Source organism: Microcaecilia unicolor, chromosome 4 (genome assembly GCF_901765095.1).
Source record: "Microcaecilia unicolor chromosome 4, aMicUni1.1, whole genome shotgun sequence".
In the NCBI taxonomy this organism is placed as follows: domain Eukaryota; kingdom Metazoa; phylum Chordata; class Amphibia; order Gymnophiona; family Siphonopidae; genus Microcaecilia; species Microcaecilia unicolor.
The window spans coordinates 209,886,422-209,899,713 of NC_044034.1; the positions used below are offsets into that span (position 1 = coordinate 209,886,422).

At 48.4% G+C, this 13,292-nt stretch overlaps 1 protein-coding gene across 2 annotated transcripts in view; it reads left to right on the forward strand.

Moving 5' to 3' along the window:
* The window catches only part of BEST1 (bestrophin 1), an 84,394-nt gene that overhangs the window by 34,925 nt on the left and 36,177 nt on the right, over positions 1-13,292 (forward strand). For both annotated transcript variants that reach the window (XM_030201186.1, XM_030201187.1), the window contains exons 2-3: positions 736-830; positions 11,558-11,791. In XM_030201186.1, coding sequence (XP_030057046.1) covers positions 736-830; positions 11,558-11,791 — 329 coding nt within the window. The remainder of the gene's footprint in view (positions 1-735; positions 831-11,557; positions 11,792-13,292) is intronic.

Sequence of the window (13,292 nt, forward strand, 5' to 3'; positions counted from 1 at the left end):
GGGCAAGGGAGAAGAAAGGGAAAGCAAGGGAAGGCAGAGGAAATGGGGTACTTGGTACCTAGGGCTTCCTTCCCCCATGTTAACCATTGGCATCCCCCAAAATTCATTTCTGGCTCTGCCACTGACAGTGACTTTTGAGATTCTTTTCTCCTATACACTATTTTTCACTTTTCTGCCTGTCCAATTTGTTTTTTTCCATTCTCAGTATGTGTTTTCTGATTTTGAACAAAATCTAGACTAGAATGAATTTTTGGAAGTAAAATATAAGAAGAGAAAATGGTCCCTTGAGACCTAAGGCCTCCCAGAATTTGTTCAAAACACTGCAGGTATGGTTATTGCTGAAGGCGGAAAAGGGATTAAATAAACTTGAGATGTGGATGTAATCAAGACCAGTAGTAGAGCTCTGCTTAAAAACAATTTGGACAAGTTTCTGGAGGACAGATCCATGTAACAATTACTGCCACTTCTTAGTGCCAAGAATGAGGAGTGAACAACAGGCAAAGGATCTTTCATGTTTGGCTTTTTATCTTCAATTCTTTCAGGTTGGACACTGTTGGCTATAGTGGACTGAGCCCATTGATCTGAAACAGCATGGCATTTTTGATGGAAAAGAAGGGCATCTCAAGTCTAGTTCTCTCTTTTTTTTTTCCCTTTTGGTTCTTATCTAGCAATTGTAGCCAATCATTTCAAAGATACACTGGCTCCTGTTGATGTTCACTTCTGTTTTCTCTTAAGGTTGCTTCTCAATGAACATCAGCGGTCAAGCTTTGAGAAATTGGCACTTTACTGTAACAACTATGCAGAGCTGATCCCAGTTTCCTTTGTGTTGGGTAAGAACTCAAGAGCATGCCATGCATGTACATATATGGAATGGAGTCAGAAATATTGATTCATGTTGCCATCTTTGATCTGAGCAAACAATTTATTTGGAATAAAAAATTTGGGGAGAAAAACAAACAGAAAATGGGAAACTGAAAAATGCAAAACACAAGGTTATAGTTATGTAGCAAAACCCAACAATACCAAATGATTATTCCTAGATTTTTACAGTGTACTACTTCTCTACAATAAGGTAACTTTCAAAGCCATTTCCATGAGCAAAGCAGTGCTCACAGAAATGGACTTTTACAAATCTTCCACCCAATATGGGGTAAATTCAAGAAACAGCACCAAAATTTAGCTACCAGGATGATGTGCGATAAGGGCTAGATTCTATACATGGCGCCTGAAAAATCCATGTGGAAAAAATACACCTAGGCATATTCTCAAAAGTACACCTAAATTATATAGAATAGGCTTAACATTCCGTGCAGTATATAGAATATACAGAAAGGCTCTCCATTTAGGCCACATTCTGCTTGTTGTAAATCCTGACAGTTACTCAATATCAACCGATTCGCCTTCATCCACATGTTTGTTCACCCCATCAAAGAAATGTAATAGATTGGTGCAGCAAGATTTCCCTTCACTAAATCCATGTTGGCTTTGTCTCATTAATCCATGCTTTTGAATATGTTCTGTAATTTTGTTCTTTATAATAGTCTCTACCATTTTGCCAGGCACCAACGTCAGTGTCAGACTTGTGAGTTCTTGTACCAAGTACAGCGCTGCTGAGCCTGGTACTCAGACCAGGTTCTGCTTGGCGGCTGGACAACCACAGGTTTCAACTGTGCTAACCGCCATTCCCCAGAAGTTGAGCCCCTAGGTGCGGGCAGCCTGCAGGACTTACAGGACGGAGCTGGAAGCGGGGTGATGAATGTATCCGCGAGGCAGGCAGCAGGTCAAGAGAGTAATACAGGTACAGGCGAAAGTCAGTAGGCAGGCGGCAGGCAAGAGAGTAATCCAGGTACAGGCGAAAGTCAGTAGGCAGGCGGCAGGCAAGAGAGTAATCCAGGTACAGGCAAAAGTCAGTAGGCAGGCGCAGTGGCGTAGGAAGGGGGGGCGGTGGGGCGGTCCGCCCCGGGTGCACGCCGCTGGGGGGGTGTCGGCTCCGCTGGTTCCCTGCTCCCTCTGCCCCGGAACAGGTTACTTCCTGTTCCGGGGCAGAGAGAGCAGGGAACCAGCGGAGCCGACGCAGCTCCCAGCGACGTGCACTCGGGGTGGATCAGCGTTCCCGCCCACCCCCTGCTTTTGAATGGCAGTAAGAATGCGCTCCGGGGGGGGGGTGCGCAGCAGCGACCCACCCCAGGTGTCAGCCGCCCTCGCTACGGCACTGGGCAGGCAGCAGGCAAGAGAATAATCCAGGTACAGGTGAAAGTCAGTAGGCAGGCAGCAGGCAAGAGAGTAATCCAGGTACAGATGAAAGTCAGTAGGCAGGCGGCAGGCAAGAGAGTAATCCAGGTACAGGCGAAAGTCAGTAGGCAGGCAGCAGGGTAATCCAGGTACAGGCAAAGTCAGCAACGAGGGACCAGTAGATAAGAAGCAGACTACAGAGTTAGAAACACCTACCAAAGTAGAAGCCGAAGCATGGAGTCCAGGGAGAGCTCAGCTGATAAAGTGCTGGCATCTGACATCAGCATGGAGAAGGGGCACAGCCATAGGACAAGAGCAGGGGAAGGAGGAACCGGAAGACCAATAGGAGAGAAGCAAGGGAAGCCAGACAGAGGAAGAGCAGACCCATGTGGGTGGAAGCAAAGCAATCAAGGAGTCTGGAAGCCAGGCAGAGAGAGAAAGAGAGCTGAAACAGGTGCATAGAAGCAAAGCAATTAAAGAGCCTGCAACCACCATTCTCTGAACAAATTCAGAGAGCATTACACACACATGGCTCAGGCAGTGCCAGTCAAGTGTGCGTGTCAACGGGACCCTGCGCAGCCCAAGGATGCCGCTTGCGTTGAGGTAGGGGACATGACAGTCAGGCTTACCGGTCTATAATTTCCCGGATCTCCAATGGAACCTTTTAAAAAAAATCGGTGTTACATGGTCCACCCTCCAATTTTCTGGTACCACGCTCGATTTTAAAGATAAATTACATATTACTAATAATAGTTCCGCACGTTCATTTTTCAATTCTATCAGTACTCTGGGATGAATACCATCCGGTCCAGGAGATTTGCTACTCTTCAATTTGTCAAATTGCCCCATTACATCCTCCAGGTTTATAGAGATTTCATTCAGTTTGTCTGACTTGTCAGCGTTTGTCAGGCTTTCAAGGCAGAAACTAGGTTCGTGAGCCCTTGGGCCACTGCTGTGGAGCAGCAGTGGCAGGCAAAACCACCCCACACCAGAGACAAGGCAGAACTCTGATAGGAACAGCTAGATTTCACCTGCGCTTGACCACCCTTCCCCAGGAGTTGAGCCCCTGGGTGCAGGTGGCCGGCAGGACTTACCGGACAGGGCAGGCACTGGATACCAACTAGGCTGAACAGGGACTGAGGGTCAGAGGGGAAAGGAATATACATAGGCAGCAAGGCAGGAAACTGGGCTAGGACTCACAGACAATACTACACAAAGCAGGAAATGGACAAGCTAAAGGACAGGAACTGAAAGCTGCCACGCAGCCACTGAAATAGGGTACAAATACTGACAGACAAGAGACAGGACTGAAAACTGCAGAGCAGCCACTAAAACAGGGTACAAATACTGACAGACAAGAGACAGGACTGAAAGCTGCAGAGCAGCCACTAAAACAGGATACAAATGCTGACAGACAAGAAACAAGACTGAAAGCTGCCAGGCAGCCACTAAACAAGAAACACAGACAACCAAGAACTAGACAGAGAAATACAAACAAGAAACAAGACTGGGAAACAGGCAATACAGTACAAGATAAACTACACAAAGACTAGACTAGAATCAAGCAAGAATCTCAGACAATAAACTGGACTAGGCAGAAGTGCACAGCGCACACCAGCATACCAGGGACCTTAGGTGATGCAAAGGCAAACTCAGAAGGTTCCAGGTGGTAATAAACCCATCAGCAGCTGAAACTCAGCTACAGCAATCATGAGGCAGCTACGGGTGAGGTTAGCTGCTAAACTTCAAACCAAGTCTGGAGGGCTGGAATATCTGGACCGGACCAGACCAGAAAGAAAGTCTGGAAAGTCTATGGCAGCCACCGGTTCTGGCCACCAGAGGTCAAGAGGAACACAAACCAAGACACAGGCAGAAAGCATACTGAAGCACAGAGAGGCTGAACACACACAGGTGCAGTATAGTGGAGTAATCAGAGCCATGCTGGAAGCAGCCAGCACACAGAGACAGAGACAGAACTAACTCAGGAAGAACAGACAGAAGCTTCCTCAGAAGCTGACCGCCGGAAATAAGGTGAGTCTGAGAGGGGTCACGACCACAATCGTGACAGCGTTGAATACCATTTCTGGCACCTGTATCTCTCTGAAATCTTCCTCGGTGAAAACCAAAGCAAATAATTCAATTAACCTCTCTGCTATGGTTTTGTCTTCCCTGAGTGCCCCTTTTACCCCTCGGTCATCTAGTGGTACAACCAATTCATTTGCCGGCTTCTTGCTTGTAATACACCTAAAAAAAATTTACTATCTGTTTTTGCCTCCAACACAATCTTTTTTTCAAAGTCCCTCTTTGCCTTCCTTATCAGTGCTTTACATTTGACTTGACATTCCTTGTGCTGTTATTTTCAGTCAATTCCTTCTTCCATTTTCTGAAGGATTTTCTTTTAGCTCTAATAGCTTCCTTCACCCCACTTTTTAACCATGTCAGCTGTCATTTGGTCTTCCTTCCTCCTTTTTTAATACACGGAATATATTTGGCCTGGGCTTCCAGGATGGTATTTTTGAACAGTATCCATGCCTGATGTAAATTTTTGACCCTTGCAGCTGCTCCTCTAAGTTTTTTTTTTCACCATTCTTCTCATTTTATCATAGTCTTCTTTTTGAAAGTTAAACGCTAACATATTGGATTTCCTGTGTATACTTACTCCAAAGCTAATATCAAATCTGATCATATTATGATCACTGTTATCAAGCGGCCCTGGCACCATTACCTCTTGCACCAGATCATTTACAGCTCCTGGATCACTCCCTCCGGTGGCAACACAGAAGTACAACACTGCACTGCAGAGGCTCTCCATCACCATACTGCGCATCTCAGCCAGGTCGTGCCCACATTGCACGTCAGAGGGGGCAGGACCCCGCCAAGATACGCAGCATGGTTAAGGAGAACATCTGCATCACAGCACTATACTTTTGTGCTGCCATCAGAGGGAAGGAGCCAGGAGCCATAAAGGGAAATTTGAGGGGCCGGGGGGTGGGGAGTGATAGAGGAAGGGGACAGAGATGGATATGGCTAGACTGGAAGGTTGGGAGGAGAAAGAGAGGTGGAGATGGCTGGACTGGAAAGGGGAGGGGGCAGAAAGAGAGGTAGAGATGGCTGGACTGGAAAAATTGCCATGGATAGGCCCCACTCCACTTGACCCCACCCTGGCATGCCCCATTATATCTGATCTACCCTGCCCCAACTCTTCCCAGGTGTTCCAGATTTGCAAGCCAAAAATTAGGTAGGGGGAGTGAGAGGGAGGAGATGTATGGGCTAGCAGGTGGTGCAATGGGAGGAAAGGAGAGAATCAGTGCTGAGAAGCCTGATTACCAACGGGGAGGGAAAGGGAGATAGAAAGAGAAAAGAAGCTTTATCTTTTGGTCAGCTACTAGCTGCAAAGCAGTCAAGCATGGGGCCCTATGCGGCTGACCCTGTTGCCCATGCTTAAGGTTAGCCCTGCTCTTATGCAGCACAACGTCTGCCACCACCCCTCCAAAACACTCCTTTTTCACTCACAAGAAAACCTTGTGCTGATGAATCAGCCCTGGGCCTGTATGATCCTAGAGCCTACCTTCTCAACACATTTCAACAGTGAAACCTGACATTTCTAAAAATGCAACAAAACTGAACCAAGCTCAAATTCAGGTCCTCCTGTCCTAGCTGAGTTTGACTTCAAATTATATATTGGAAGAGGCAGTTGCAGTCCTAAACCAGGAGAGGGAACTCTAATCCAGTTTTAGTGTGCAATGGAAACAGCAAGATAGGGAATTTGTGATTCCCAAACCCAGCCAGTCAGGTTTTCAGGATATCCACAATGAATATGCATGAGATTGATTTGCATACACTACCTCCTTGTAGAGTGTAGAAATACATTTTAATAACTACAACAACAAAAAAGAATATAAGATGATACTTTTTATTTTGTTACATTTGTACCCCGCGCTTTCCCACTCATGGCAGGCAATGGAGGGTTAAGTGACTTGCCCATAGTCACAAGGAGCTGCCTGTACCGGGAATCGAACTCAGTTCCTCAGTCCACCACCCTAACCACTAGGCCACTCCTCCACTCTAAGCACATATTTTTTGATAGCTTTTCAGAGCTAAAATCCCTTTCCTTGGTCAAAAGGTAAATATAATTTAGCTCAGAGCTCCTGAATGAAGAACTTCCAAGTTACCCACTTCCAGGAGGGAGAAATGAACCTTTCCTGCATTTCTGACAACCCTTTGCATTATGAAAGCTGCAACACTGATGTTAATGGGCAGAATCAGGGACTACAAATATCACCCTGCTTTGGAATATAAGTTCAAAACCAAGACTAGCCAAAAAGTCTCTCTCCTGGCAGTGGTGTAGCCAGACCTGACATTTTGGGTGGGCCCAGAACTAATATGGGTGGGCACTGTGCATATAGGTATGAATAGTGTTTCTTGGAATACTACAAAATAATGCCTTAGAATGAACTTGATGATGGATTTCTAAGTAGTCTGCCCAACAGCTGCCCTGCATCAATATAAACCACATACATACATAATGGAAAAAACAACCAGTTACATCTAATATAATAAAACGCACCCTCAACGTTCTGAGGACAACGTTCTGAAGCCATGAAGCCATCTGACGTCACTCCCAGGCTGAAGGGTTCGTGGATTCGTGGTGTGAAGCCTTCAAGCCAGCCAGCCGTCTCTGCCCCGCCCTCGCGTCAAACGTCATGACGTCGAGGGCGGAAAAAAAAAAACAAACAAATCCGGCAGCGAAGCGTCAGGGAAGGAGGCGGCGCTCCCGACGTCTAGCCTTCCCTTCGCTGTGTTCCGCCTTCTTCTGACGTCAAGGATGACGTCAAAAGAAGGCGGAACACAGCGAAGGGAAAGCTAGATGTCGGGAGCACCGCCTCCTTCCCTGACGCTTCGCTGCCGGAACCGCCACGGAGGTAAATTTAAAAAGAAGAAAAAAAACAAAAAGGGATGCATGGATGCGACAGCATGGATGCAAAGGGGGGGGGCATGGATGCGAAGGGGGGGGGAGAAGAGGGCGGGCCAGGCTGGGACATGGGAGAGAGAGGAGCATGGATGCGAGGGGGGGTCATGGAAGGGAGAGAGGGGACTTGCTGGAAAAGGATGAATGGAAGCGGCAGGGGACAGAGGAGCATGGATGGGCATGGATTGGGAGGGCAGGGCTCAGGGAGAGAGGGGAATTGCTGGAAAGGGATGAATGGAGGGGGCAGGGGACAGAGGAGCATGGATGGGCATGGATTGGGAGGGCAGGACTCAGGGAGAGAGGGAAATTGCTGGATAGGGATGAATAGAGGGGACAGATGGGCATGGATGGATATGGATTGCAGGGCAGGCCTCAGGGAGAGAGGGGAATTGCTGGATAGGGATGAATGGAGGGGCCAGGTGACAGAGGAGCATGGATGGGCATGGATTGGAAGGGCAGGACTCAGGGAGAGGGGAATTGCTGGATAGGGATGAATGGAGGGGACAGATGGGCATGGATGGATATGGATTGCAGGGCAGGCCTCAGGGAGAGAGGGGAATTGCTGGATAGGGATGAATGGAGGGGCCAGGTGACAGAGGAGCATGGATGGGCATGGATTGGAAGGGCAGGACTCAGGGAGAGGGGAATTGCTGGATAGGGATGAATAGAGGGGACAGATGGGCATGGATGGATATGGATTGCAGGGCTCAGGCAGAGAGGGGAATTGCTGGATAGGGATGAATGGAGGGGGCAGGTGACAGAGTAACATGGATGGCCATGGATTGGGAGGGCAGGGCTCAGGGAGAGAGGGGAATTGCTGGAAAGGGATGAATGGAGGGGGCAGGGGACAGAGGAGCATGGATGGGCATGGATTGGGAGGGCAGGGCTCAGGGAGAGAGGGGAATTGCTGGAAAAGGATGAATGGAGGGGGCAGGGGACAGATGGCCATGGATTGGGAGGGCAGGGCTCACACTCTCTCTCTCATATACAATGTCTTTCTGACTCTCACTCTCACACACTCTGTCTCACACTGTATCACATTCACTCTCTATGTGCCACACAGTCACTCACACACTCGCTTGGTCTCATACACTCACTCTCACAGAGAATCTGTGTCTCACACACACTCTCTCTCTCGCCCACACACACACACTCTCTCTCACACTGTGTCTCACATACACACTTGCACACACTCTCATTCTCACACACACACTCTCTCACAAACACACTCACACCCAGACTCACTCTCTCTCTCACACACTCACACTTTCACTCTGACTCTCAAACAGTCACTCTCACATATACTCTCCCAAACATACACACTCCGAGGAAAACCTTGCTAGCGCCCGTTTCATTTGTGTCAGAAACGGGCCTTTTTTACTAGTTATCCCATATCTTAAACTTGACCAGACTTAAGTCTGCAATAACATAGTAGCATAGTAGATGACGGCAGAAAAAGACCTGCACGGTCCAGTCTGCCCAACAAGATAACTCACATGTGCTACTTTTTGTGTATACCCTACTTTGATTTGTATATGTGCTCTTCAGGGCACAGACCGTATAAGTCTGCCCAGCACTATCCCCGCCTCCCAACCACCAGCCCCGCCTCCCAACCACCGGCTCTGGCACAGACCGTATAAGTCTGCCCAGCACTATCCCCGCCTCCCAACCACCAGCCCCTCCTCCCACCAGCGGCTCTGGCACACATAATAATGGCAAACATCTCCACACATATGACAGGATCCTGCAATATAATTACAGCAATGGCATATATCCTTCAAACTTTGCTTTATAACAAACATTTAAAATATACAGAACCTTTATTATTTTAACTTCGGCATTGAGCCCACCCTCACCCCCATCCCCATCCAGAAACCCAACAACACTGAAATGTATTATTGGTGGGTTTCTGAGTGGAGGTATGCTCTTCACTGCTTAGGGGGGTAAAGGTATATTTGATTAAATATAACTTTTTCCCCTAGGCAGTGAAGAGCCCACCTCCACCCAGAAGCCCATAACCACCATTACACTGTACATTTAAACATATTTATTTTACCTGGGCAGCTGGGCTTCAGCTTCCAAAATTTGTGTGCATGTGGAACACTGCAGACTGTGCTCTGTGTGTGCTAGTTGGGTCCTGTGCCTGTTGGGGCCGCAAGGGAATGCATTTCTCCTCTCTCCCCTCCATCCATGTGTATCTCCTTCCTCTGTCTTCCCTCACCTCCATCCATGTCCAGAATTTCTCCCCTCTCTCCTCCATCCATGTGCATCTCCTCCTCTATCTTCTCTTCCCTCCATCCATGTTCAGCATTTCTCCTGTCTACCTTCACCTCCATCCATGTGCATCTCCTTCCTGTCCTTCCTTCCCTCCATCCATGTCCAGCATTTCTCCTCTCTCCCCTCCTCTCCATCCATGTGCATCTCCTTCCTGTCTTCCCTCCCCTCCATCCATCCATGTCCAGCAACTCTCCTCTCTCCCCTGCCCTCCCCTCCCATCCATGTCGGGCGATTTCTCCTTTACCCTCTATCCTGCTCTCCCATCCATGTCCAGTGACTCGCTCCAGCCCCCACCTGCCCCCCTTTTCAGCCCCTGAGTTCCAGTTCAAACTCCAGCTCCACCTACCCGCCCTCTTCTCGTTCCTGCCACCCTGCGTTTAAATCTTTTATTTTACGTCAAGTTGCAGCGACGGCGACAGTGAAAGCAGCATGCTCGCCTCCAGCTTTCTGTTCCCTCTCAGTGTCCCGCCTTCCTCTGATGTACTTTCCTGTTTCCATGAGGGTAGGACACTTGAGAGAGAAGGGAAGGCTGGAGGCGAGCCTACTGCTTTCACTGCCGCCGCTGTGACGAGGTAAAATAAAAGATTTAAACGCAGGGCGGCAGGAACGAAAGGAGTGCTGTTGGGGAGCTGAGGGCAGGCAGGTGGGGACCGAGAGCGGCCTGCTGCTTGGGCTGTAACTGTAAGCGATGGTAAACATGGCTTGTGGCGCCCTCCAGAGGTCGGTGCCCCCCTGCCGTGCACACTGCGCTTACCAGGTTGTGCCGGCCCTAGCACAAACCCCGTTCTTCCCTGTGTCTTCCCAAAATCCCAGTTAGGAGGACTGGAGAGCTCCTGTTGTTGCTGCCAGCTGCCGTCTGCCGACTGCCTACTAAGCTGAGCGCTGCGCCACAGCAGATTTCCTGAAAGGCTGTGTAGTTTGCACTCCCACTGCAGCCTAACCAAGACCATGCCGAATGGAGCATCAAGAGAAACTGGGTGGGCCTGTACCGTGATTGGGTGGCCAATCCCACCCAGGCCCACTTGTAGCTACGCCCCTGCCTCCTGGAACTGGGTAATTTGGTAGGTCTAAAACGTATGTATATTTTATGAGTATTTGTGGGCATTTGGAAAGGGGGATATGTTTGTATTTGTAAGAGAAGAGAGGGGACTAACTTATTTTTCTGTTGAAAGAAAATACAGTAACTGAAGTTCAATGAATAGAATAACAAATAAATATTGCAGCAAAATAATTAACCATTACATAACAATGTTGTAAATGCTCAGCACCCAAAAAATAAAAAACAAAAATTGACAATAAATAATACTCATAATGAGGTAACAATTGATTACAATTAATAATATAAAAATTCCTCATGTAGACCTGCCAAGTTACCCATTCAAGCTGAGAGACTTCTTGGTCAGTCCTGGTTTTAACAGTCACAAAGAGAAGGCAAAATATTCTACTGGAAAAAGGGCACCAAGTGGAAGGAGTAGAGTAATGAAACTTCTCACAGATAGTGTTCAAATCAGCGTTTATTCAAAAGTCTTCTAAAACATTGGTGATGACCCGACATGATTCGTGTTTCGGCCTAATCGGCCTACATCAGGGGTCTATAAATTCTAGAGATATGTAATTCCATAGGTATTTCCAAAAAATCATCAAAAGGTTAGAAACCAAACTGAGTGGATCTCCAAACACGGATGTAGCAACCAGTGCTGTATCTGTACGAAAAGAGAGGGGTTTCTCTCTGGAACTAACAGTGTGATATTTGTAGTGTCTAATTCAACCCATTGAAATCAGTGCTGCAGGTCCCATAATGCATCATGATGAGGCTGGCAGAAATCCAGGACTGGCCTGAAATCTCCCTGTAGAAATGGATAACTTGGAAGCTCTGTTCATGCTATATTTAGTCAGAGCACCTTGATCTAAAGGGGCCATACCAATCAATCAAGACAGAAATTTACATCTTCCTCTGGAATCAGCAGAATTTATTATTTACTTCTTGTGTATGTGAAAATCTTATATGTATTTGGAAGATTCAATATGTATGAAATTCTCTTGCTATTCGTGAACAATGTTCCCTCTCTTTCTTTCCAGGTTTCTACGTTACCCTGGTGGTGTCTCGCTGGTGGGGGCAGTATGAGAGCGTTCCCTGGCCTGATCGACTCATGTGCCTCATCTCCGGCAATGTCCATGGAACTGATGAGTACGGATGCATTCTGAGGCGCACGCTGATGCGCTATGTCAATCTCTCTGGTGTGCTGATCCTGCGCTCTGTTAGCACAGCTGTCTTCAAGCGCTTCCCTACTATAGAGCATCTGGTAAAGGCAGGTAGGTGCTGCTGCTTCCGCTTCCATCCTTTCTCCACCATGGAGCAGATACTGAATGCAGGTAGGTGCTGCTGCTGTTGCCACCTTCATCCCTTCTCCACCCTTGAGCACATGTTGAGAGCAGGTAGGTGCTGCTGCTGCTGCTGCTGCCACCTCCATCCTTTCTGTACCCCAAAGCCAGTGTTGTATAGCAGGGGCATAGCCACGGGAGGCAGGCCCACCCACTTTTGCCTGAGGTCCACCCTAACTACCTCCAATCTAACATCCCTTGCTGCCTTCCTCCCACAGGTCTGGGTCTGGCCATCCGGGATCGTTGCCTGACTCTTCCTGCTCCTCCCCGCCACTGCCACGGTGCCTGCAGCTTTCTTTCTCAGACCATCACTGGCAGCAATTCACACAGACATTTGCCTCTGCCACATCTGGCCCTCTCTGATGCAACTTCCTATTTATGTGAGGGCTGGATGGACGCAGTAGGGGGAAATGCCTGTATGAATCACTGCCAGCGATGGCCCAAAAAAGAAAGCTGCAGGCACCGCAGCAGTGGCGGGAAGGAGCAGAAAGAGGCAGGCAACACTCCCAGATAGCCGGACCCGAACCCGTGGGAGAAAAGGCAGTGAGGAATGTGGGATTGGGGCAGACTGGATTGGGGGAAGGCAGAAATGCTGGACTTGTGGGGGGAGGCTTGAGGGAAGAGAGAGAGCTGCTGGATGTAGGAGGGAGGAGGGGATTTGGATGGAAGAGAGAGAACTGCTGGACTTGGGAGGGCTGGAGAGAAGGGAGAGAGCTGCTGGACATGGGAGGAAAAGGAGGAGGGGACTGGATGGAAGGGAGAGAGCTCCTGGACATGGGAGGAAGGGGCTGGAGGGAAGGGAGAGAGCTGCTGGACTTGTGGGAGGAAGAGGAGGACGGGAGCTGGAGGGAAGGGAGAAAACTGCTGGAACAGCACAAGGAGGGAGGGAAGGGAAACAGAGATACCAGACCAAGGAGATGAAGGAAAAGGGGCTCAAATACTGAGGAAGGAGGAAGGAAGGGAGGGCAGGTAGGCAGGCAGAGAATCAAGCAAGCAAACCAGATGCTGGAAAGGGGAGGGCATGAGAGGGAGAGAAGCTGGATGGGGTAGGGTCAGAGAAGATAGAGATATATTGGCACTGGGGACAAAGAGAGGGGAGAAGATGGACAAGGAAATAGAGAGACACAGAGAAAGGGAGATACTGAACATGGAGGAAGATAGAAGTACAGAGGTGGAAGAAGATGGATAGTGGAGAGAGTAGAATTATCAATTGGACAGGAGCCCTTGGTGAGTGAGTTAAGAGAAGACAGAAGGATGTAGAAACCAGAGCCAGGGACCAACATGATTTGAAAAATAAAACGACCAGACAACAAAAGGTAGAAACAATAATTTAATTTTTCTGTTTTGTGATTAGAATATGTCAGATTTGAAATGTACATCCTGCCCGAGCTATATGGCTGGGGCTCAAGGCAGAAATTTGGGAGAGGACACC